The sequence below is a fragment of the Onychomys torridus genome, chromosome 1 (assembly GCF_903995425.1).
Source record: "Onychomys torridus chromosome 1, mOncTor1.1, whole genome shotgun sequence".
NCBI lineage: Eukaryota > Metazoa > Chordata > Mammalia > Rodentia > Cricetidae > Onychomys > Onychomys torridus.
In genome coordinates this window covers 123313644-123339988 of record NC_050443.1, presented here as the reverse complement: position 1 = coordinate 123339988, position 26345 = coordinate 123313644, and the positions used below count along the sequence as shown (strand labels likewise).

The window sequence follows — 26345 nt, the reverse complement described above, 5'->3', positions numbered from 1 at the left end:
AAGGTGAGCAGCAGCGGTGGCTCCATGCTTCGGGCCAGTCCAAGGGCCAAGTGCCAGCCCAATTAGTAATGACATGTTTGTTGTCCAGTGCAGCCGAGCACTCTCCCATATTGCTTTCAGACCCTTCACTGTCTTGCCATTCTCTGCCAGGTTCTGCTCCACTGTCTTTCCTTCTAATTTTGTGAGACCACTTTTTAAAAGTATCTTCCAGTCAGATCTGCATTTTTTATTTTTATTTATTTATTTATTTTTAGTTGTTCCATAGATACTGCAGGCTCTGTGGACTCTTCCTTCCAGCAGAGCATTGCTCTGGCCACCATGGTTCCTCCATGTTGGCTATACGGTTGATATCAAGGGTGGGAGGGGACACCAGCTTGATGGCAGCGTCTCTTATCTGCAAGCCCCACGTGGCTGATGCAGATCATCTCATTATGTAACCCTGTTGGCCTGGAACTTGATACATAGACTAGGTTGCCTGTAATTCACAGAGATCCTCTTGCCATCTTTCGAGTTCTGAGATTAAAAGCATGTACCACCATGCTCCCTCCACCCTAAAGATTTCGTTTTGTGTTTTGTGTGTGTGAGCGTTTTTTTTCGGTGTGTATGTCTGTGCACCAGGTGCACTCCTGGTGCCCACAGAACCCAGAAAAGGACATGAGAGTCCCTGGAACTGGAGTTACAGACAGTTGTAAGCCACCATGTAGGTGCTTGGCACTGAGCCTGGGTCTTCTGGAAGAGCAGCCAGTGCTAACTGCTGAACCATCTCTCCAGCCCCTTTCTTTTCTTTTACAGCTGAATATAATTTTTGTATTTGGCTGTTGGTGGGCACTTAGTTTGCACTACATGTTAGCTGTTGGGAATAATGTGGTTTTTTGTTGTTGTTTTTATTAGAGGCACTCATGAAGCCTAGGCTGGCCTTACTGTATAGCTGAGGATGATCAGGAACTTCTGATTCTCTTGCCCTCTCTCTTAAGTGATGATATTGCAGGAAGGCACCAACATACTGTTTATGCAATACTGGAGATCAACCAAGGGCGTTTGTTGTTGGAGTTTTTCTGCCTGGCCCAGTCAGGACAAATCTCTCTTACCCGCCAGTCCCACAGTCGCTCAGACCCAACCAAGAAAGCACACAGAAACTTACATTGCTTACAAACTGTATGGCCGTGGCAGGCTGCTTGTTATCTACTTCTTCTCTCTTAAATTAACCCATTTCTGTTAGTCTATACTTTGCCACAGGGCTTGTGGCTTACCAGTGTCTTTACATGTTGCTTTTCATGGCGGCGGCTGGCGGTGTCTCTCCCCAGTCTTCTACTTCCCAGAATTCTCTTCTCTCTTGTCCCGCCTATACTTCCTGCCTGGCCACTGGCCAATCAGAACTTTATTTACACAGAGCGATATCCACAGCACTTCCCCTTTTCTTTTTTTTTTTAAGGAAGGTTTTAACTTTTACATAGTACAATTACATATAACAAAACAATTATTAAGCAAGAATTACAGTTACAATATTAAAGAAGATATCCTATCTATCTTATATTTGTGTCTAAGGTTTTATATCTAACTTATCTTTTATCATAACTGAGGAAATTATAACTATCTAGTCTTCAACCACATCAAAGACCTCAGAAGGATATAATATTACCTGAGAACCGGGAGAAGGATGTAAGCAACTTTCAGGAGTCTTGCAGGGTAGACAGAGACAGCTGGCAACCTGGACAGTCACCTAATGTTCCTTTGTAAAGTTGGGGCATCTGTCTTCAGCCCACAGGGCTAGAGGCTCTTGGTTATTTTTCTCAGTGTCCTGCAGAATGTCTGTCAGTTTCCTCTGTGAAGCAGGAGCCTGAGGACCATTTTGTCAAGCAAAGTTCAGTGGTCACCTTTCTATGGGTCCTGCATGTCCAGTTGATCGAGCAGTCCAGGCAAGAACAGTTTCTTGCCCAAATGGCTATTTTTGCCAAGGTGAAGATAAACTCCATATGAAGTGTCTTCAATGCCCATCCTCCTCTCTGAAGTAAATCGGTGCTGCCAGGAGCAGACATGTCTCACTGTCCAGAAAGTCTAAATTTTAAAAATATTTTAAATGCCATATTCTGAAGGTCTTTGAAGTATTTGAAGATTACCTATCTATCTGAAATATCTCTATGTATACCCAGAAGACTTAACTAACATGGCTATGAGTATGATTATCACAGATGATTAATTATTAATCTATTTTTAATTATCCATTACAATTTTAAATGAGCTATACAAACATAATACCTTAAACACAAGTAGAAATATATACATAGTATAACAAAATTAACTTTAAGTTTGTATCAATAGACTAAAATCTATACCAATGTAAAACATTTTAAACAAGTTGTTGCTCTTTAGAAGTAAGTTCCTTAAACTACCCTTTTATCCTATTATATCTATATCATATCCCCTTTTCTTCTTTAGAAAGAGATCGTGTTTATAATCAATCTACTTTAAAGAAAAATATTGGTTTTTCTCTGTCCCACACCAGAGGGCTCTTCTGATTTGGGACACAAGAATCTCTTAACCTTTTCTTTTAGCAATATGTCTGGGTTTAGAGAAGGAGTGAGCCAATTCCATCTCCAAAGCCAGCTTGATACTTTTGGGAATGTGGGCGTAGTTTTTCTTACTACTTCCTGCTGTAGGGGGGCGCTGTATCTTATGGGGACACAAAGAAAATTTTAGGATTATGGAGTAGTCCATTAGGGTGAACCTCTGAATCAGTTGCCTTGAAACCATTCTGGATGTCGGATCATCTGGGCCATTGTGTCATTGGAGACCTTTCAGGTGGTCTTGGCTGATCAAACCTGATGTATCTTAATCTGGAACAAATCCACAGCCTCTGGTTTTCTGTGGAAACAAAAGCAGAGACTCCTTTCCAAAGCAACATATCCTTATATCCAAATTTTGAAGTCAAGGTACCTTTAAAATTTACATATTTGTTTAACTCAACAGCTTTTACGATCAAGTCTTTTTCTGTAGTTAAAAATCCCAAAGACAACATAAACCAGATTCTCTGTGTAATATCCATCTTTGTAAGACTGAAACGCCGCTGTGGCTGCTGGCTCCACCCACCTCAGCTTCCCAACATGGCGGTGGAACAGTTTACCGCCAGCTCTGGGTCTGGAGCCATGTGTACCATCAACTATCAGAAGCAGTTCTATCAAAGCAGTGCATAGCCCAGAAACTTTTTTTTTCTTTTTTTAAACTAGCAAAGGCTAAATCTACCATGCAGCAGAGTAAAGTGCCGCTTGTAGACTCCTCATTCCTTCCACACTGCAGGTCAGAAGCACACGCCAGGAACCCGCCATAGTAGCTGAAACCGGCAGGCTGCCGCTAACTTGAGAAAGACAACTGGGAAGCTGTTTTTAGCTTTGTTTTAGAATCTTTTTTCTCAGGTTTTAGGTGGAAATTTTTGCCAACACGTTGGGCGCCATTTGTAGTTAGAGTTTCCTGCCTGGCCCAGTCAGGACAAATCTCTCTTACCCGCTCAGACCCATCCAAGAAAGCACACAGAAACTTACATTGTTTACAAACTGTATGGCTATGGCAGGCTGCTTGTTATCTACCTTTTCTAACTTAAATTAACCCATTTCTGTTAGTCTATACTTTGCCACATGGCTTGTGGCTTACCAGTGTCTTTACATGTTGCTTTTCATGGCGGCGGCTGGCGGTGTCTCTCCCCAGTCTTCTACTTCCCAGAATTCTCTTCTCTCTTGTCCCGCCTATACTTCCTGCCTGGCCACTAGCCAATCAGAACTTTATTTACACAGAGCGATATCCACAGCAGGCGTTGTGGTACTGGACACGCACTCTATTAACTGAGTTAATAGCATTCTTTTGTATAGAACCTGAAATGGAAATGCTAAGTCATCTGGTAATTTTTTTCTTGTGTGGTTTGTCTATTTTTCATTATTTTGAGGAACCAACAGACTTTTCCATAGTCCCTGTAGTGTTTTCCATTTCTCTCTGCAGTGCATGAAGGTTTGGATCTCTCCACATCCTCGCAGACTCTTACTCTCAATTTATCTTTTAAATTGTAGCCATCCTAGTGTGTGTCGGGTGGGTGTTTTGGGGGCTGCTTTGGATTGAATAGAGGTACCTACCAAGTGCTTCCCACTAAGCTCTCTTCTTTCACCCAGCTTCCCACACAGTCCTTTAGCTTTCTAGTGTGACTTTGAGAAACCCAAAGCTTTTTATCTTTGGGATTCTTTGTGAAAGCCCCAGGCTATTCTTTCTGGCTAGCTAGCTCGTGAACTTTCAGTGATGCTTCTTGTGAAAGTCTCTTTCAGGAACTCTGTAATTTCTTTCCTTGTTTTCTGTCCTCTTGATCTTAAAACCTTTCAATTCAATTTTTAATTTCTGCTCTGAGTCTTTAAATTCTGAAGGCCCCACCCTTCAGTGGCACTCAGTGTTTAATGACGCATTGTCTTGATCTTTCTGGAGGTAGCAATGACTTTTAAATGTGCATTGTATATATGTACAGTCTTTCTGTTTTCTTTTGCACTTTTTTGTTTACTGTGACGTTCTTCATGCTAGGTAATCTTTGGCTTTGCTCATGTGTAAAGGTCAGAGATGCACAAATGGAGAGTTAATCCTAGGAACTGCCATTCTTTCTAAGCTTCTCCACTGAAAGAGCAGAGGAAGTGGCACCACCTCTTACTTGTGTACTTAGCTTTTCACTTCCACTGACCAGAGTCAGGACTTCTTGGAGAAATGGTGGGTTTCCAAAGCTGTGGCAGAGAAAGGAATGATGGGAACCAAGAACGTGCTGTGAGAGGCGTTCACACACAAACTTCCAGAATAGCTTATACGGCCAAATATGGGACGTTGTGAAGATGGTGCTAATAAGAAGAGTATGTGAGTTCATACGAATAATGGATTCAGGAAAGAGTGAGTGGGGAGACAGGAACACACCTTACAAAGGTGGAAAGTCAGTTAAGAAATGCAGAAGGCAGCTGAGAGTTGTAGTGTGGCACCTGTAGGCACACCTGAAGCAGGACGATCAGGAGTTCAACATCATCCTCCGCTGTGTAGTGAGTTTGAGACCAGCCTGGAGTATTTGAGACATATCTCAAATAAAAATATAGTGTCACTGTCCATCCTAATGTTTCAACAACTTGAAACTATCAAGTGAATGTTCTAAGAGCATCATCTGTACATGTCTTCTTGCAGATTGCTTACTGATGAGTCGCTAAAGAAAATGGTTACTTTACAGTAAGAAATCTGTTACTATCATCTTAACTGATTAAGATCATCCACTGTTTTGGGACAAGTTGACCTCATCTAGTTACTGCCAGAAATTTACACCCAGCATTCAGAAATGAAATGAAAGACAGAAATGCTGAAAAGAAAGTTTAAAAAATGTGTTTAGGTGATAGGAAAGAAGGAGACCTGGTTTCAGTTGTGTGTGACCCTGACTTGAAGCGTAGGTATTGCCACTGAGGTGTGCTGTAGAGCAGCTATGGTTCAGCAGTTCCTCACCTGGGTGTGTTCAGAGTTGTGCAAGAGAATCAACTCAACGAACAGTTTCTGGAGGAGTTAAGGAGAGGCTGGAGGGTCACTTCTGATAAAGCTTGTGCATGAAATACTTGAGGCCTGGCTTTCATCTTTAGCAGCATACCTGAATACACACATTGGGAGGTAATTCAGTTGTTTTGAAGTTGCTTGAACTGCTGAAATGGAACTTCCTATTACTAAACATTTTATTTTGCTTTTACTTGCATATGTGTACGGAAGTATTTGGGTATGTGCACATAGAGTATCAATGCCCTTAGAGGACAGAAGTAGTTTTTAGATCCCCTAGAGCTAGAGTTAGAAACAGTTGGGAGCATAATATCATTTGATCAACATTCTGTTTCTTTCTAGCACACCTGGTTTTGCTGTCTTCTTGCTTGTAGATTGTGCTTTGGGGATTAGACATGAACAAAACAAAAAGCATTCTTTTATTATTGTTTTGTAGATCTATTTTCAGTGTATATTGGTTATTTACCTAGCAGTCTCAGTACTGTACTGGCACACAGTTCTCTTCTTCTGGATCTTATTTCTTACTATTCTAACATTTTTAAGTATATAGATTTTCTTGGTGTTAAACACACACCTTAATCAGTTTGTGATGGTCTATATTAACTGTCATCTTGACAGAATCTAGAGTCACCTGGGAAACAGGCCACTGGCCATGCCTGTGGAAGTTATTTTGAGGTAGGAGGAAAGACCTGACCACTGTGGGTGGCACCACTCCCTGGCTAAGGTCCTGGACTCTGTAAGTGGAGAGAGGGAGCTGAGCAGCAGCATTCATTACTCTTCGCTTCCTGATTGTGGATCCCATGTGACCAGCTGCTTCAAGCTCCGGTAGTCTTGACTTTCAATGTTGGACAGTACCTTTGAACAGTGTGCTGAAGTAAGCCCTTTCTCCCTTGAGTTGTTTTTTGTTTTTCTGATTTGTTTGTTTGTTTGTTTAATCACAGCAATGAGAAATGAAACAAAGACACAGTCCAAGTGAAAATCCATAGGCCCTTGAACAAAGGTTCTTTCTCTAAAGGGTAGATGATGCCCCAGCATCCTTAGACAGTTTAGCTCAGTCTGAATTCACAGTGTGCAGATAGACCCAACTGACAACTATGTGTGCTTTTGGCATTTTAATAGGACTGCAGGCAGTGTGTTGATGATAGTGCGGGAGCCTCTAAGAGTGGAATGGGTATTTTGCTTGCAAGTGGGCAGAATAGGTGGCTATTGATGGTATTTAGAATTGATTGCAGATTAGCTTGAGGGACCTGGAACTACACAAATTTTTTGGCTTTTTGTTTTTGTTTTGTTTTTCAAGACAGGGTTTCTCTGTAGCTTTGGAGCCTGTCCTGTACTAGCTCTGTAGACCAGGCTGGCCTCGAACTCACAGAGATCTACCTGCCTCTGGAACTATACAAATTTAATGCCAATATTTTCATATTGTATGCATTTTGGGGAGTGTCTTAACTTAGATTGTATTTATTTATTTTTTTGGAGACAGGCTTTCAGTCTGGGGGTCCCCCCCCCAACTCAACATGTAGACCAAGCTGGCCATGAACTTACTCATCTCCATCTGCCTTGGGATTAAAGGAGTGTGCCACCATGCCCAGCAAAGGGCTGTCTGGAACCTTAAGACAGAATGACAGCTGGAACTGGACTTAACCTTTAGTAATGACAGGTACCATGTTTGTGTACACACACATAGTGCTGGAGATTGAACCCAGAGTACTCATGTGCTAGGCAAACATTCTACTGAGCTACACCTCTAGCAGTAATACAATTTTTATACTGTCATGTTAAGTTTGGCCTAAGGACTATAGTAGTGCATAGTGGCCCATGAGAAAGCTAGACAATCAGTAATACTTCTCTGAGTGTGTGTTCAAAAGCATTTAAATGATGAAATGTTTTGTTTGAGTCTTTTTGTGCAGTCTTAGGTAACAAGTGCTTTGTATAATTGATGTTCATTTTTTGTAGAATTTGGTTGGTTAGTTGACATTAGAGACTTTGGCTTGGCAGACACATCAGTGACAATGCTCTATACAGAATCCTGATGAGTTCTCATTTAAACATATTACCAAGGGCATGTGAAGGAGACTCTTGTAACTTGTGCTTAGTGTCTTTTACACACACACACACACACAATTTTATGTGTATGAGTATTTTGCCAATATGTATGGTGTCTGAAAAGGCCCTAGAATTGGAGTTGCAGACAGTTGTGTATCACTGTGTGGGTATTGGGGTTCAAGGCTGGCCATGAACTTACTCAGCTCCATCTGCCTTGGTCCTCTGCAAGAACAGCTAGTGCTCTAAACTGCTGAACCATCCTCCCAGCCCTTTGCTTAGCATCTTAAAGTGCGCCTTCTGTTGACCAGCATGTCATTTCATAGATAGGAAGGACATGGTTCTTTACTTACAGTGCTGTTGTGGCATCTGTGTTTATCTCCAGGTTATACTTTAGGGTGGAATAAAAACTGGAGTGTAGGAATATCTCTTTTCTCTGTGCTCACATAGAAAAGCTTCAACTTGAGCTTTTTAATTCTCTGTAGTTCTATGGGAATCAAGACCCTGAGCCAGTATTTATTTTTTTTTAATGGCAGCTGTCATCAGCCCAAAACACAACACATGTGAATATCTGTTTTGTTTTTGTTTTTACAGGAACACTTCTGTTTCATACAATATCCTGCTAATCTGCTAATGTGGTAATTTGGAAGATAGCTGTCACCAGGATAACCTGTAATGGGCAAGGAGCCACAGAGAAGAAAACATTTCTTTTAGTTTTAAACCTTGGTTTGAAAGGTAAGACTTTTTAAGATCATCAGGTATTTCCTTCCTGGAATTCTTGCACATGGGAAAACAGCTATATGTTCTCTTTTAACAGTAGAGCTGGGTAAGCAGGTCTGGGCAGTCCATCTGCACTGGAGACTGTGTAGTACTATGGTGTTTTTGGAAATTAAAGAGCAGCCAAGGTAGCTGGCTTTGGTTTATCTAGGAATCTGCAGAACTCAATGGGTTCCCTGTTTCCAGTGGGGATTGAGCTGGCCACCAAAGGAGCAGCCAAGCCTTGTAACAAGCTGGAGTCATGTTCAGAGGAAGAACATGAGACCTTAGGCCCAGACTGTCTGACCCTGGGGGCGGGGGTTCATTTTCTTCCAGTGGCTTCTACCAGACGCCTTGCAGTTTTTGAGTCCTACTTGCCATAACTCTTTACTGGAACTTTTGATTGAAGGTCAGAGATTGACTTTGCATATTTGACTTTGGCTCAGTTGGCATTTAATAGGAAATTTCACAGGGGACCATTATGTCTAACTGAGACTGACCTGCTCATCTACATTTCAGATTTTCTGCTGGCTCCAAGACTAGCTACTCTTTGATGGCTTCCTTTTGTATCTTCTAACTGGCATTATCTCCCAAGGCCTTTTGACTTTTGCTACTATATTGCCCCATTCATCTCTATTATAGTTTTGGGGCTGTAATGCCCTTTGATTATGATTGCCAACTGATTGATCCCAGGCATACAGAATGATGCTTTGCCTATGACCTGCCAACCCCCCAAGGAGGAGGGGACCCTGCACTTCCATAGTGGCATTCGTTCCCTGCCATGTATCACTGCCATTTTCTCCAACTGTGTCTGTATACCACTGTCCTGTGACTTCTGTGTGGGAACTTCCTCCATGGATCCCTTTAGCCTCTCTGCTCTCTTTGCCTAATCTATCTGTTTTTTTCTTTCTTTATGGTTTTTAAGACAAGGTCCCTCTCTGTGGTGCTGGCCTCAAACTTGTAACTATCATCCTGCTTCAGTCTCCCAAGTGCTAGAACTGTGCTAACAGCTTTGTGAATTCTTAGAGTATTTCATTAAATTAGTTTAATAATTTTTTTTTTCCTTTTTTTTTTTTTTTTTTCCCAGACAGGGTTTCTCTGTAGCTTTGGAGGCTGTCCTGGAACTCGCTTTGTAGACCAGGCTGGCCTCGAACTCACAGAGATCCACCTGCCTCTGCCTCCCGAGTGCTGGGCTTACAGGCATGCACCACCACCGCCTGGCATTTGTTTTTTAAGTTGGATTTTAAGTATTTTCTGAGCAAGGAGTTGTGAATTCTTTTATATGGTTTGTGTTTTTTTTTTTTTTTGTTTTTTTTTTTTTTGGTTTGACTTTTTAAAAAATTATTTTAAAAATATGCATATTTTGCAAGCATGTATATGTATGTAAACTGTAGGTGTGCATGGTGCAGTAGAAGGTCAGAAGAAGGCACTGGATCCTCTGGAACTGTAGTTACAGATGCTCGTGAACGCATGTTCTGGGAACTGAACCTGAGTCCTCTGGAAGAGCAGACAGTGCTCTTAACCACGGAACTATCTCTCCAGCCCTTAGTTAGTACTTTTTGTGTAATAAAATTCATTAATATTGTGTGGTAGGCTCTAATATTTCAGAGGTGTCTTCTTTTTTTCTTTGTTGACAGAGGGTCCTTAGCTTTGGCAGTTTATAGAATGATCTCTTCACTTTGGTTAGTCTTTTTATAATTTCTGCTCACCAGCATGCTGTGCTATACTAGGACGAGGAAACATAAGAAAAGTTAGATGTTTCTAGTGGCCCGAGAGTCATTGGCAGGTGGCTAAAGAGGATTCCTAGAATACAACTACTCAGGAAGTTATATAGAGTAAATTTACATTATAACAGGCCAGTTAGAAAATAGTTTGGGTTTTGCAGGCAAAACCAGAAATGCCAAAAAGCATGTTAGAAGATCCTTATGAAAAGGGGGTACATTTTTAGACTTTCATTGATGAGATTTGAAATGTGACAGTTGTATTTTGTTTTCTCTGGTACAGATTTGTCTGTGGAGTAAACCAATTAATTCTTTTTCTAGGGGGTAATACTACATTTAATAGTTCTCAAAGACAACTACCTTCTTGGCTATCTCAAATCAGGTCTATGTCTCTCCCATTAATGTGGATCAGTAACAGCATTCCATGGTTCATCTTCGAAATTGTGTGTGTGTGTGTATGTGTGTGTGTGTGTGTGTGTGTGTGTGTGTGTACATAGGCACATCCTGGAGTGTCAGTGTCAGGATAAACAGCTTGAGGAAGCTAGTTTCTGTCCGCTTACCATATAGGTCCTGGGGATAGAACTGTCAGCTTGGTGTAAGTGCCCTCAGCATCTTATGGTCTCTGAGTGTCCTTTTACATAGACAAGTGCTGTTGCAGCTGACCTAACAGTTGAGTGTACTCAGTGTGGATGGTGTGTGGTGCTGTCAAGTTCTTGTTCCCTTGTAAATTCCCAACTGAGGGCTAAAGTGAGAGCTCCTCACCGCAGCAGTCAGATGGCTTTTCAAAAGTGAAAACTTCCTTTGCCCTTGTGTTGGGCTCTAAAGACACTGTTTCACTGTGGTTTGAGCTTAGGAAATTAATCTATTGTGTTTTTGTGTGGCAAACACACTTCTAATGTAACTTATGACATCATAGGAAGTGTCTAGAACAGCTTAACTCTCCCTGTGATCAAAGTAGCTGTGGGAATGACTTTGGAGTATGAGGTGCCCGGGTCACTTGCTGTGTAATTGTGGGTTGAATGTAGCAGGAAACACATCACCATGACACTAGCAGCTGTCCTAATCTCCAGAGTAGCTATTTATTGTTCAGTAACCGCACAAGGATGATTCTTGTGTTCAGAAAAATTCTGTCTTGCCCTGAGCTTAAAAAATCAAAATAAAACCTTAACCACTGGGAAGTCATTAAGCTACTTTGTGGCAGAACAAGTCATGAGCCAATGACATATGCCTACAGGAAGTGCATATACCTCAGTGTGAAAACACCTGGTGTCATGGTGTGACAGCTTAAACATTGCCCAGTGCCTGCTGGTGAATAGTAACTTGCATTTTTTAGAAGGTCAATAAATTTGTCCTACTAAACCTTTTCTAGGTCTTATGTGTCATTTTGTCTTTTGTTTGTTTGTTTGTTTGTTTTTAAAGCTGTAGATGTAACTGTACTATGTTGAGTTGTAGAATGCCACAGCAGACTCTGTTTTAGGTTTGTCCTAGCTGATTTGAAAAATATTCTGCCTATGGCTGTTTGACAAAGACTGTTCTTAGAGAGGCAAAGTGTGTCTGTCAGATTTGTGACAAAACCAGGGACAGTTTCCCTTTCACCTTTCTCATTCCGTGGACTCGGACCTGCTTAGTTGGCTCTGTTCACCTCCAGTGTCTTCAGTGCCTCTGTATATATTTCTAGTCTGTTCTACTTTGGCTGTGAAGAGGAGGGTGGCTCTGTTGCATGCACACCTCCTTCCCCCTTCATCTTCTAAACGGTTAAAACTGAGGCCAGTATTAAATGTAGGTATACTTTGGTTAATTATTCTTTAAAGCAGTGACCTATTTGCATAATTTTTCAGCATAGTCAGATACATTCAGCAAACCTGTCTGACCTTCTCATTGGGATACATCCTGTCTAGAACCTCATACTGCTTGCCTTCCTCTGGATGTGTTCCTTTTAGCCTTTTTCAAAGCTTCTGTGCCTTCCTCTCTTTTGCGAGGCATCTTGGCTTCTGGTTCTCTGTGAAGTGTCCTCAAAATTACTAGAGGAGGCTGGTGTCATTTTACATTCTTACTCTGTGTTGTTTCTGTGGCTTTCTCTCCACTAGACAGATTTCAAGATTATCTTTGCAGCCATGGCATTTCATGAGCATCCATGACACTTTGTCTCACCAGTGTTTGGGTTGGCCTGTGCAGATAGGTCCTAAAGACAGCTCTATTTGATTAATTCTGGGAAATACCGGTTTACTTTTTGTGTTCACCATCAAGGGGTAGTAGATTATAGTATGTTCTTCTAAGCTGGTTGTGACAGGGCATACCTGTCAGCCAAGCACTGTGGATTTCAAGTTTGAGTCAAACCTTGGCTACATGGTGGATTTTTAAAAATGTAGGACTATGGGATGGAGAGGTGGTTTAGCAGTTAAGAACACTTGCTGCTCTTGCAGATGACCCAGGTTCACTTCCAACTTCCAAGGTCTCACATTGGGCTGCTCCTTACCACCTTTAAGTCTAACTCCAAGGGGATCCAGCAATCTTTTCTGGCCTCCATGGGGACTTCAGGCACATGCTGCATGTGAATGAAGGTAGATTTTTAAGAAGTAGGGCTTGGAATGTAACTCAGTGGTAGAGTGCTTGCCTAGCATGCCAGAGAGAGACAATAGGTTCAGTTCCTATTCTCCTCCTCCCCATAAGAAAACTGTATGAGCATGTTATACTAAAACCAGTTTTATTTGGAACCTAGACTTCTCAAATCTTTCTCTGTTTTCAGACTTTTCATTTGTTGGCTGTCATTTCCTATTCTTTGTTCTTTGTGCCTTTGTTTCACCATAGGAGAGAAGGGTTATATGGGACCACGGCCACTAAGCCTGAGAGAAACTGCAGAACCTTCCTGTTTTCTTCCTGGGATTCCATGTCAGCCCACATGTAGCTATAACCTGTACCATTTACATCAAGACAATTTTGATAGGTCGTGTGGCAATCATGTAGTGCAGCCTTCTTCAGGAGTAGAAAATGCCCTTGCAGAGACTCACAGGTACTGTGGAGCTGTAGTCAGTTCTCTCTGCCTACCATGTGAGTTCCGGGAACCAAATTCAGGTTGCCAGCCTTGGCAGGCAGCAGTGCTTTTACCCCACTGAGCCACTGCACGCTCGTTTGTGTTGTTTGAAAGAACAGTTGTGCCTCTTGTCTGGGTGCATGGTGCTTCCTTTCTCCTGCTTGGTGGATCAGAGGTTTAGAGATCAGAACCTTGGATGTTTTGGTGAAAGCTCTTCATTTCTTCCTCTCTGACTTGTGTTCATCCCTATTCTGGCATGTGCAGCTTTCCTTCCCTCCAGAATAGACCATGCCATTTTTCTAGGGCTTCGTTCCTTTTTTTTTCTCTTATAAGCTTCTGGGAGAATCTTGCTCCAAATTTGTTGTTGCTCTTACTTTTCCTTTCCATTCAAGCCTCACTTTAAAACAAAACCAAGAGTCTCCTATTCCTTAATAAATCATTCTTCACATACTCTTAATCATTACTTTTGAAATTATATAAAACAAGCAGATTCTCATGTCTAGTTATGGCTGCTTAATGATGTTTCCAACACCATCAGACCATGTATATGACACTGGTTCCATAGGAGAATATTGCCCAGTGACATCATGCCATTTGAGTTGGTGATGTTCTTAAAAATGACAAAATTGCCTAATAGATATGCTTTCTTGGTTGTGATCCAACATGCCAAACTTTGTCCTCTTTAAATTTGAAAAAAAAAATTTTTTTTTTCAAATTTAAAGATTTATTTTATATTGAGTGTCTCTTTTCTGGATGTATATTATGTGCCAGGTGCCTGAGGAGGTCAGAAGAAGGCATTGGATCCCCTGGAATTTCAATGAAGAGTAGTTGTGAACTACCATGTGTGCTAGGAACTCAATCCAGCTTCCCTAGAAGAGCAACAAGTGCTCTGAACTGCTGAACCGTTAAGAACCACTCACTCCCCAGATAATTTTATTATTTTATATGTATGGGTATTTACCTGCATGTATGTTTGTGTACCCATGTATACCCGGTGACTGCATAGACTAGAAGAGGGCATCAGAGCCTTTGGGACTAGAGTTATAGACAGTTGGGAGCCACCATGTGGGTGCTGGAAATGGAACCCAGGTCCTCTGGAAGAGCAGTCAGTGCTCTTAACTGCTAAGTTATCTCTCCAGCCCCTGGGCTTAAGCATAAAAGTGAACTGGATGATGAGACTTCCTGCTGCATTGCTCTCAGCATTGCAGTGGTACATTGGGACCGTGTTGTGTGGAGGCATCTGCTCTTTGAGCATTGTGTTTCCTAGGTGGCTAAGGATTCCACAGGTAAGCAGTAAGCCTGCCATTCAGTACCAAAGTGCAGGCAGCAATACAAAGGGGAACTAGGTTTGGATGAGGTGGAAATTTGTTGGCAGTGAAGGAAACATGGTAATTAGGAGAAACCTTGATTTTTCAGAGTTGAGCCTTTGCAGAATCAAACCCTTTTGGATCAGGCTCTGTTCTCTCTCCTCTCTGTAGTGATAGATCCTCTGCAAAGTACTTACTCAGCTTCAGTGTGTCCACTCCCATTCACTAGTGTTTCTGGAAGTCAGAAAAGTACTTTGTGTGCTACTGTCGATGATGAGATGTCTGTTTTTCTCAGTTAGAAGTCACTGATCTCTCTGGTTCTGCAGTAAACTCAAGCATGTTGTGCATTCATGCTGAGCCCTTCAAGGTCTAGCCTGGCATTGCCCTTTCTCTTTCTGCTTTCCTACTGTGAGGTTGCTGAAGCTTCATTTGTCTCTTGTCTCTATCCTTGCAGTTAGATCTGAAGCACCTCCTTTCTCTCCACTAACTAGATATTCTCTCTTTCCTTCCTTTCCTTTCTTCCTGAGGCTTACTTACAATGGAATCCAGTGGCAGGCTGTCCTCCACAGAGCATCCTTGCTTCCTATGTCTATTAAGACTTTATCTATGTCTTGTATTTTTCAAGCAGTCAGTGGAGACTCCTGTATTACTGAGACAGTGCAAATTAGCATTTTAAAAGTTTCATGGATCTAATTCCTTTATTTTTCCTTTTAAAAAGAAGAGTAGGGATATCAACAATGTTCTGGTATACCTGGATATGACAGAGCTGATTGCTTTTGACACCTCTGAAGAAACCATGTTGGAGCCAATAAAAGCAACGACAGGCTGCCTGTTTGTTTTGCCTTCTCCAAGGAAATGCCTTCTGCCACTTCCTGTTACCTGGGCACTCAGGAGGTGAAAGTAGGACAATAGGGAGTTTGAAGTTAGTCTGGCTTATGTTATCCAGACTGTCTGTCTCACAAACAAACACACACCATTGTGTCGGAGTGGGAAAGATGGCTCTGTGTCCAATAGCTGAGATTGCTGATCCCACTGCCTCTACCTGTGAAATGCCAGAGATTTCAGGTGTGCCTCATTGTGCCTTGCCCCCATTGGCTTTTATGTGGAAAAAAGTTGTTAATGACTAACTTTGGCTGTGGAAAGATTGGAGGGACAATTTCAGTACTACAAGAGGAGTTTTGGTTAGTCACTGCAACATCCTTTTTTATTTGGTTTTTGTTTTTTCCGACAGTCTTTCACTGTGTTGTGTAGCCCTGGATGTCCTGGGTCTCACTCTGTAGACCAGGTGGCCTTAAAACTCATAGAGATTTGCCTGCCTCTGCTACTCGAGTGTTGGAATTAAAGGTGTGAGCCACCACCTCCCAGCAACTGCAACAATCTTAAATGAGGCAGGGCCTCATTGTTTTACAGCATAGTATGGTAGGTGACACATAGCTCTTGAGAACTTCAAATTGAGAAGCTCAAATTTTCTGTGCTAAATGTGTAAAATACACATTAGATTTCCACAGGCTTTTCACTTTATTTTTGTTTGTGAATATGTGTGGTTGTGTAAGGACAACTCAGTTGTCCTTCCTCAGGAACCACCTTGTTTTGAGACAGGGTCTCTTGCTGCAGTGGTACTTGCTGATTAGGCTAGGTTGGCTGGCTGGGAAGCCCCATGAATCCACCTTTCCTGGCCTTCCAGTGCTGGGATTGTAAGTATGTACCACTGGGCTCTTTTACTTGGTTCTGTGGATCCAACTCAGGTTTTCATGCTTGTATAGCAAGCAAACCTTATTGACTGAACTGTCCCCCTAGCCCTCTCTTACTTTTTGATGTGGTTACTAAAAACTTCACACTTAGATGTGACTACCATGATGTTTGTATTAGTAGGTGTCGGACTCTCGGAGCCTCCTGGGAGGGTTGAAAGGAGACTTGGGATATATAGGAATGGGTTTGAAATTGGGACGGTGTGTGCATCCATGCCTTTGAATGCGTATGTTTAATTGGTGTGTTTAAAGAGTGTGTTTAATTGGTGTGTTTAAAGAGTGTGTTTAATTGGTGTTTTAAATTATTCCCCTCATAACACTCTTTAAATAATATTACAAGTTTTGGACACGTTTTGTTTGCTGAGGCTTTTCCCATGTGTTACTTTGACAGAAGCAGCTGCTCCTATTTCTGTACTGTTTGTTTGTTGTGCTACACATGTTTAGAAAACTATAAACACTAAAGTGGGAGTTGTCCTAGAAATGTTTTCTGCAAGACTGGTGGATTTGTTCTGATATTCCCTTTGGACTTGGAATTGTGTGGGCCTAGTTCTGAAATGATAGAGACAGATTTGGTTGGGTTGACAAGTTACTGTGTTGTAGCTGGAGTTTTCCTGTCCTGGCAACATTTCCAAATGACCACACAAAATGTTAATATTAATTGTAAATGCTCAGCTGATAGCTCAGGCTTTTTACTAACTAGTTCTTACAACTTAAATTAATCCATTTCTATTAGTCTATGTGCTGCCCCAGAACTCATGGCATTTACATTTCCAGCATGTCTTGCTTACTCTAGGTCTGGCTGGCAACTCCTCTGCAATTCCACCCTTCTTCCCAGAATTCTCCTAGTCTGGCTCTCCCACCCAATCCCTTCTGCCCAGCTATAGTCCAGTTAGCTCTTTATTAACCAGTGAGAGTAATACATATTCACAGTGCACCAAGGTTGTTCCACAGCAAGCACTGTGTAGTCGCACAGAGCCTTGTGCTCAGGGCTTCTTTAGTGCTTCACTGTTGGCTGTCTGGAATTCTTCACTGTCTTGAATTGTTTTTGGAGTCTGAGCATTTTTTGCCTTGCACCCAGCCAGTCTTTGGTTTAGCTGTCACATAGGTCAGGGTATGGACTGGGAGCTTAGCAGAACCCATTTCTTCCTACAAAAAGGAGTGCTGAGTTCAAATAGGGCTTTTGGATGATGATGTGGTTCTGATGTTGTTATGGTTCTTGTTATTCCTGCAGTGTACAGTTCATTCTAGGGCAACCATCAGCAGTTTCTCTTTTCAGAGAAACTAGAAACTGGTATTTTAGCCTTTTAGCATTTGGTGTCATTGTTTGGGTAGTCATATGGTGTGTTGTTGCTCCTGTGTCCTGTTGGGACTGAGAATACAGTCCCATGTTTATGTTAGTATGCTTTGCATGGTTATGTATTTAAACATGTTTACTACAGTTTTTGAAAATATAGGCTAAACTGATCCTTAGTTATTCCTTTGAATAACAATTGATCAGCACTAGCTTAAACTCATGGTGTCTGGTAGATAATACAGAGTTTCAGGCTAGAGCTGTTCTTTCTTAAATCAGAAATCAGGATGCATTTTTGCAAGACTCCTTGCGCATAAAAGCTTGGGGAGGACTGCTCTAAGCTTCCAGGTGGCATTTTGGCATGTTGACTGAATAGTAGCTTCAGTTTGCAGTAGTTTCCAGCTGCTCTACCCCCACAGTCAGTTAATGTAGTGAGCTGCTGAGGCTTAAAGTGCTGACATGAGATCTCAGGACTGCAAGCTCCAGCAGCCCTGCAGCTGGCAATAGAATCCAGGTCTCTGTGGATACTTAATGGCACTGAAGAGGTTCCAAGGGTGTTTTAGTTAGGACTACTACTGCGGTGGCGAAATACCATGACCAAAAAGCAAGGAGGGAAGGGTTTATTTGGCTTACACTTCATATATATCGCTGTTGATTATCAAAGGAAATTAGGGCAGGAACCTGGAGGCAGGAGGTGATGCAGAGGCACAGAGGGGTGCTGCTTACTAGCCTGCTTATAGAGTCTAGGACCACCAGCCCAGGGATGCCACCCCCGACCATTGGTTTACCCCCCCCTTCCCCATCAACCACTAATTTAAGAAAATGCCTTACAGCCAGATCGTATGAGGTTTCTTCCTTTCAGATAACTCTAGTTTGTGTATCAAGTTGACATAAAACTAGCCAGCACAAAGGGTAATGTTACTTGATAGAAGCAAGAGATTTTCAGTCAGTCATGCCTAAATTCCATGGATGTGCTTGTGTTCTGTGAGAAGGACATTGGTAGGGTCTACAGATAGACTGGTGTTCTCATCACACCTCTTGCAGGTGGTTCCTCATATCTGCCTAGAGCAAAGAAGCACCCTTCTCGAAGATACTGTCAGTGCTGACACACTTTGAAATGAAGGGCTCATGTTCAAGATTGCCTTCCATAGCCAACTTGGTAGCATGAAACTAGTGTAACAATCTTAATGGATCTGTAACTAAAGCCTTGATCTGAGATGAATAGGTTTATTCAGGAGATGATGGGCCCTTTGGCCCTATTTTGTGTATGTAGATGCAGTTTTCACTGTGGGATGATGAAGACCAGCAGAAATCGTCTTCTGTGAGATCAGATGACTCTCTGGTGACCTGCTTGGTTAAAATATCTAGTCCTTTCATTGGAAAAAAAACATTTTCAAACTTCTTGGTCCAATTTGTAAAGGAAACCTAGGGTCTTGGTAAAGGGAAGTACCTTCGTCTCTAATCAAACTTGTCACCTTGCTGGCCAACTTCCTAGGGGAGATTGAATTTCTGCTTATTCAGAAGTGTCACTCAGTGAAAGTGTGTGCTTTAAATATGTTTGTTTCTAGTGTAAACACTTTATTAGGTCTAGGTGTGATGGTGCATATGTGTAACCCTAGTATTTTTAAGGCAGAAACATGAGGATCAGTTTGAGCTAGAGAAGACTGTCTCAACCCTATTCTCTCTCCCATCCTCAATATTTTTTTGTTTGTTTTTATTGTTAATTCTGACTCCACGTTTTTGGTTTTCGGTTTTTGGTTTTGCAAATCTTAGCTTGTTAGTTTTTAAGACAAGATCCTGCTCTGTTGCAGGCCAGTCTCAAGCTTAGAGTCTTTTAGCCTCAGCTTCCTACATTCTGAGATTATAGTCTCAGGCTGCTATGCCTGGATGGAATAGTTATATTTTAATTTTTTCTCAATTTTTTTGGAGGTATGGTCTCTGACCAGCTGGGAATTTGCTCTGTAGATCAGGCTGGCCTCAAACTCAAAAGAGCCCTGTCCATGTGTTTCCCAAAATGCTGAAATAAAAGGCATTTCCCACCATACCCAGCTAGACTAGTTACATTTTTTAAAACTATTTTTATTTTATGTGCATTGGTGTTTTGCCTACATGTAAAGTCTGTGTGAGGGTGCCAGATTTTGGAGTCACAGACAGTTGTGAGCTGCCGTGTGGGTGCTTGGAATTGAACACAGGTCCTCTGGAAGAGCAGTCAGTGCTCTCAGTCTCTGAACCATCTCTCCAGCCAGTCTAATTACCTTTTTTTTTTTTTTTTTATAAAGACTACATTTTTACCTGAGGGAGGACAGTTGAACTTTGTAATTGTTAGTTTGTATCTAGCTTCATTTTACTTCAAAGAGCACAAGCCCAGGGACAACTAATTTACCAGTGCTTGTTGTATCCAGTCAGCTAGCTGCTGGACTAAAAAGCAAAACAGGTAACATTTGTTAGGAGAGTTTACTGTGGCTACATATTGATATTGAGTTAATGGCATTTGTAATATAAAGAAAATTCACTTTGGAAGTATGTATTTTCAAGTTCTGTACTACACAGTGTTGTGATGAAGGAATCGATCATTTTACAATAAATGCTAAAAAATTTTCTCAGTGTTAAATTTCATATTTAACATAGCTTATTTTAGGTAAGTACTTAAATTCAGGTTTAGTTTAGGAAATTAGAAAGCCTGGGCTGTGGTTGTTTTTTCTGTTGTTTGGGGTTTTTGTTTGTTTGTTTTTTGTTTTATTTACTTTTTTACTCTTTAGGGGCCCACTACACAGCTCCCAGATAAATACATGGGGTCTTATTCTTATTTATGAATGCCTGGTCTTAGCTTGGCTTGTTTCTAGCCAGCTTTTCTTAAATTACCCTATCTACCTTTTGCCTCTAGGCTTTTACCTTTCTCTATTTCTGTATACCTTTTCTTTCCTTCCTATTCCATGTCTGGCTGGCCCCCAGCAACCCCTTCTCCTCCTTTTCTCACTCCTCCCTCTTCTCTTTTTCCTCCTGTTTATTCTCTCTACCTGGCAGCCCCACTTAATCTCTTTCCTGCCTAGCTGTTGGCCATTAAGTTCTTTATTAGCCAATCAGATGTTTTAGGCAGGCAAAGTAAAACAGCTTCACAGAGTTTAAAAAAAAAAAGTAACACTTTTTTTGCATCATTAAACAAATGTTCCACAGCATAAATGAATGTAACATATCTTCAGCTAATATTCTACAACACTAGGCTAGTAGGAAGGCCATTCTGCTATACGCATAGACCAGAGAAACACTAACTATTTACTGGGCATACTGTTTTTAGTGGATTGTAACAGCCTGAGCAAACAGGTAGCTTCCTTCCTTTTGTCAATCTGAGAATCAAGACATTTGTTTATTTATTTATTTGCTTGCTTGCTTGCTTGCTTGCTTCCATCATCTTTTAGGGCTATTCTGGTCATTAGCAGCTAGCTAAATATAAGGGGGGAAGTATGTAGGTTTCTGATCAATTGCACAGCATAGCAAAACTTCTCATCTACCCAACACCTACCTATGTATGCAGCTGGATGTCATTCTATGCCTGGGGGTTGCCTAGGAGGGCAGAGCAAGCTAGCTACACAGATGTAGCAGGGCAGGTTGTGGCCTTGGTAGATAGTGCCTGGATGGATTCAGGGGGTAACAGAACAGGACTGCAGGCGGAACTTGATCCACATTGGAGGACACTGCTTTCCGTGAATGGTCAGATAGTATATAGTTTAGATTTTGTGGGCCACTGATGAGCTCTGTCACATTCCTTCTTCCAACTCAAACCTAACCTTATAAAAAATGTCAAAACCATTCTTAATAGGCAGGTTGTGGGTGGGGTCCGGTTGGGTTGGGTGTGTTTGCCAACCTTGTTCTTGTTTCCTCGTGACTGATGGGTGTTTTTGCAGATCTTGTATTTGATGGATTTCCTGTATAAGAATAAAATTTGGGCAGTTTCACTTGAAGTGGGTAAATCCACTTGATTCCTAAGTGAGAGCTGTAACTGCAGTTTGCAAGCATCTGTGGCAAACAGTGTTTGCTTTGATTTTCTTCTGATAGTCTTAGGCAACCCAGTAGGACCTTGAGTGTTTTGTCCTATAACTTCAGAGTAGTGAGGCTGTAAAGAATACACTTTTAAAAGTTTGATTTTTTTTTCTTAAGGGTTTACAAATAAATGAACAGTAGCTATTTTATTAGAAGATTGTAGATAATACTGATGGTGTGACTTTGTGCCCTAAACAAGGGACAGCCTTTCCTCATTCTCTCTGGGAATATAAAAAGGAAAACTGCCCTGTTTCCTTTCCTTTTTTGACATTATCTTCTGGTACTGTTTGTGCTTGTCCGCTGATTAGGATAAAATGATGGGGGGGTTTGTTTTGGTTTGTTTCGGGCCATTTTCCCCAAATCTGAAAACCAAAGCAATATGATGTCTTAAGGTTTCTCTTGATTAACTTTTCTGAACTGCTTTTCTGTTGCTTGTTGCCATCTTTGCTTTGACTTCCTAATCAGAGCTAGCTCAGCATTGTATTTAAATCAGGCAGCTGCTTAAATGCCTCTGCTGTCTGCCGGGCCTTTATAGGTCCTTCCTGCCCCATCACAGACGGGGTCACCTGCTGTGTGACTTGCAGTCTGTCTTAGGAGTTGCATTTCTCCAGTTTTGTCCCATCATTTACGCTGTGGTGGTGCTGTGAAACCCCTGTGCTGTGGAAAAGGCTGTGCTGCTCTCGAGACCTGCCTTGTTTCTTCTCAGTGGAGCTGTCATTGGTCTGTCTGTCCGTGTGTCATCACTACCCCCCCCCCCCCCCCCGGTATCCCTCTCAAGTGAGGTGTGTGAATCTGGGTCATGGGAACTGAACGGCTGCTGTTTGTCCTTCCTTGGCTCAGTCTTCAGGTTGTGAACAGATTGTCATGTGTCCTTGAGAGCATGTAAAGGCATTATAAACTGAGGAGATGACTTTGTAATACTTGATGCTTGACGGGATTGCTTTCTGAAACTTGTTCCCTAAGAATTCTTGAACTTTCTTAACGAACTTGCATGCTGGGCAGTCAGGCTCAGTGCTGAGCTTCTGTTATATGAAGTGGAAACTTCTCTGAACTGTGCACAGCTTGCTTTTTAGCCTCTCATTCTTGGGTCAGTCACTGTGTGTGAGTCAAGTTTGCCTCTCTAATTTCTCTATTTGTATTTTTATTTTATTATTTGATTGTTTTTTGTTGTTGTTGTTGTTTTTTTGTTTTTGTTTTTGTTTTTGTTTTTAAAGACAAGGTCTCTCTATGTAGCCCTGGCTACCCTGGGGCTCACTTTGTAGACCAGGCTGGCCTCAAACTCAGAGATCTGCCTGCCTTTGTCTCCCAAGTACTGGGATTGGGATTAAAGGCATGTGTCACCACGCCTGGCTAATTTTTCTACTTTTAAAGAAATGGTTTTGAGGTAACTGTTCAGGAGAGCTTTGGGTATGGGTGAATTTAGCAAAACATATAGCTAAAAAAGTAAATTTGCTTACGTAGCTAGGACCTTCCTTTCCCTTTTGCTTGTAAGAACATGTAGATATTGGTGAGCTTTTCTAGTATTCGTAAGAGCATGCACTTGACTGGGTGGGTGTTGAAGCTGTAGTTGACGGAGAGCTTTTGTTTAGGAACATGCGACCTTGTGCCTCACCACTGGAAGAGTCTCTGTGAGCCCTTCTGAGACTAGCAGACTTTTGAGTGGTTCGGTTGTTGCTAAAGCTTTTGCTGAGTGACTGTATCTTGTTATTTATTACCTACTGTAGTGGCCTTTGAGACCTCTTTCACGTTCCATGTATAACCAATGCCTTTGGCTCTGTGACTTGAAGAGCAAGCATTTCATGATTGTGGGCATGGAGACCAAGTTGAGGAAAGACTACATGAAATGCTGTTGACTGTCAGTTGTTTCTCATAGTGACTTAGGATATTAAGTTGTCTAATTCCTCAATAATTAAGTTCTAAAATTTAGTTCGTTCTTGAATTTTTTGGATTCGGATCCCCCCCCCCCCTTGTAATAAGGAGTGTTCTGGTTAGGCCTCATTAATTGTTATTTGTAGCTGAAGATGGCAGTTCTATGAAGAATGTAATCTGCATTCTTAAAAGAAGTTGCTTTCTACCTTTTTCAGTTGTTTTGTTTGGTTGGTTACTGTTTTTTGAAACAGTTTTGCTGTGCTTGCCCAGACTGGACACAGCATGCAGTAATCTTATTGCTTCAACCTGCCAAGTGCTAGAATTTTGGGCATAAAATTTTTTTTTGCTTAAAAAAAAGTTTTAAAAATAACGGGCAGTGTGCTTATGGAAGTCAGAAGAGAACTTAGTAAAGCTGATTCTTTCCACCCTGAGAGTCGTGGGGATCAAACTCGGGTCTCTAGAGTTGTCAGTAGGCACCTTTACTTACTCAGCCACTTGCCTCTCCTAGCATTAGTTTTGTTTGTGTGTTTTCCTGAGACAACACAGAAACACAGAGGGTTTCTCTGTGTAGACCTGATTAGCCTAGAACTTGCTCCGTAGACCAGGCTTTTTTTTGTTTTTTAGACAGGACCTCTCTATGTTCCTGGTAATAGCTGTGTAGACCAGGCTAGTCTTGAACACACAGGGCCTCTACCTCTCCCAAGTGATGGGATCAAAGGTGCAGGCCACCATACCCAGCTGACGTTAAATTCTTAAAAAGTGTGAATGAATTACTTCTTTTCCTATTAGGTGTTTTTTTTTTTGTTTGTTTGTTTTTTTGCTTTTGTTTTTGATTTTTTTGGTTTTTCGAGACAGGGTTTCTCTGAGTAGCTTTGCACCTTTCCTGGATCTCACTCTGTAGACCAGGCTGGCCTTGAACTCACAGAGATCCTCCTGGCTCTGCCTCCCGAGTGCTGGGATTAAAGGTGTGCGCCATCCCCCACCCCCACCCCCACCCCCACCCCCCACTAGGCTTTTTGTTTTTGTTTTTGTTTTTGTTTTAATAACAGGTTCTTGCTGTGTGGCCCAGGCTGGCCTAGAACTTGTGATCCTCCTGCTTCACTAGCATTCTGAGTATGTGTCAGTCTGACTTGGATGAATTGCTTTTGCAGGTTAAAAATCATTCCAATCTTTTTTGTTTAGCATTTAAAACGTTGATTTTAACCAATTAACAATATTTTCTGAGCTGGGCAGTGGTGGCTCGCGCCTTTAATCCCAGCACTCGGGAGGCAGAGGCAGGCGGATCTCTGTGAGTTCAAGGCCAGCCTGGGCTACAGAGTGAGATTCAGGACAGGCACCAAAACTACACAGAGAAACCTTGTCTTGAAAACAACAACAAAAGCAAAAATAAAAACGAATTTCTGGAATGGAGAGAGAGCTCACAGGTTAAAAGCACTTGTACCTGATTTTGAGTCCTGGTACCTACTTAGTAGTTCAGAAATAATCCATAACTCCAGTTCTAAAGCATCCAACACTTTCTTCTGGTTTCTATGGCCACTTTCTGCAGATTGTGTACATATAAAATAAAAATAAGTAAATTTTTTTTTGAAGTCTAAAAAGAGAAGGGAAAAAAATCTTGTGTTACTCATTAAGAAATCATTTTGTGCTGGGCAGTGGTTGTGCACGCCTTTAATCTCAGGATTTGGGAGGCAAAGGGAGGCAGATCTCTGTGAATTCAAGAACAGCCTGGTCTACAGAGCTGGTTCCAGGACGGTCAAGGCTACACAAAGATACCCTGCCTCGAAAACAAGAAAGAAAGAAAGAAAGAAAGAAAGAAGTCACTTTGTAGGTTCAGTATGGAAATTGCTTTAATTTTGTGTTAATGTCAAATTGGCATTGTAGACCAAAATTGAACTGAAATTTGGTTTATGGAAAAATTGATAAGTAAAGCTGAAATTTTATGAAATATTCTCTGTTTCATTTAGACCAGCATGTTTTGGAAATTTGATCTTCACTCATCATCCCACATAGACACACTTCTAGAGAGAGAAGATGTAACACTGAAGGAGCTAATGGATGAGGAGGACGTCTTACAGGAGTGTAAAGCACAGAACCGCAAGCTCATAGAGTTTCTGTTAAAAGCAGAATGTCTCGAAGACTTAGTCTCATTCATTATAGAAGAGCCACCTCAAGACATGGATGAGAAGATCAGATACAAGTAAGAAAATGGCGTCTTTGCCTTAGGCTGGAATTGAAAATGATTACTCTTGTTGTTTAAGAATTCCCTAGAGCCACTGTAGCCATTGACAGGTTAAGACCATCAGGAGCTACAGGCTGAGTGGGCACACAGTCCACTCTAGACCAACTCCAGCGAATTACAGGCATCTCAGTCATTAATCTCAGCCAGAAGTACAACATGCTTTATAAGGGACATGCAATCTTCTCATACTAGTAAGACATGCAAGTAAGTATCTTCTTCACTTTCCATGTAGAAAGCCAGAAGTTTATGACTAGCCAGGATTGCCTAGAGGCCTAGTCAGAACTTGGGTTTGAAGAGCATTGCTCATATAGTAAGGTCAGCCTTCCATTGCCTGAGCATCAGGTGTAGGCTTGGTGAACAGCAGTGAAGCTATATTCAAGCAGGGAATGCCATAATAATTAAGAATCGAGTGGATTTACCTACTTGTGGCTAGTTTAATGTAATCTGTTTACAAACAGCATGACATAGTAAATGAATCCTTTATTGCTGCCACTTGTAAGACTTCCTTACACACCTCTGGGAACATCAAGCACTTCAGGGGCATGTTAATATTGGGGTTGCAGTTATTACTCCATATCCAACATTGTTGAAGTAGTTAGCATCTCCCACATTGAAAGTAAGAGTTCCTTCAGAAATAAACATTTGTTGTGATTCATTAGATAGACAGCGTATGGAAGGAATCATGATCTTAGACACTGGCCTTCCTGCCTAAGGATGACTTCCATCTTTTCCTTTTACTTCTGGGAGAGAATTATGCTGTCAGCAAA

General features: G+C 41.5%; 1 protein-coding gene across 10 annotated transcripts in view; it reads left to right on the top strand.

The window, feature by feature from the left end:
* Ppp6r3 (protein phosphatase 6 regulatory subunit 3) overlaps positions 1-26345 on the top strand; it is a 128009-nt gene that overhangs the window by 30641 nt on the left and 71023 nt on the right. For all 10 annotated transcript variants that reach the window (XM_036200605.1, XM_036200595.1, XM_036200585.1 and 7 more), the window contains exons 2-3: positions 8173-8313; positions 25304-25536. In XM_036200605.1, the coding sequence (XP_036056498.1) occupies positions 25310-25536 (227 nt within the window). In that variant the 5' untranslated portion in view covers positions 8173-8313; positions 25304-25309. The remainder of the gene's footprint in view (positions 1-8172; positions 8314-25303; positions 25537-26345) is intronic.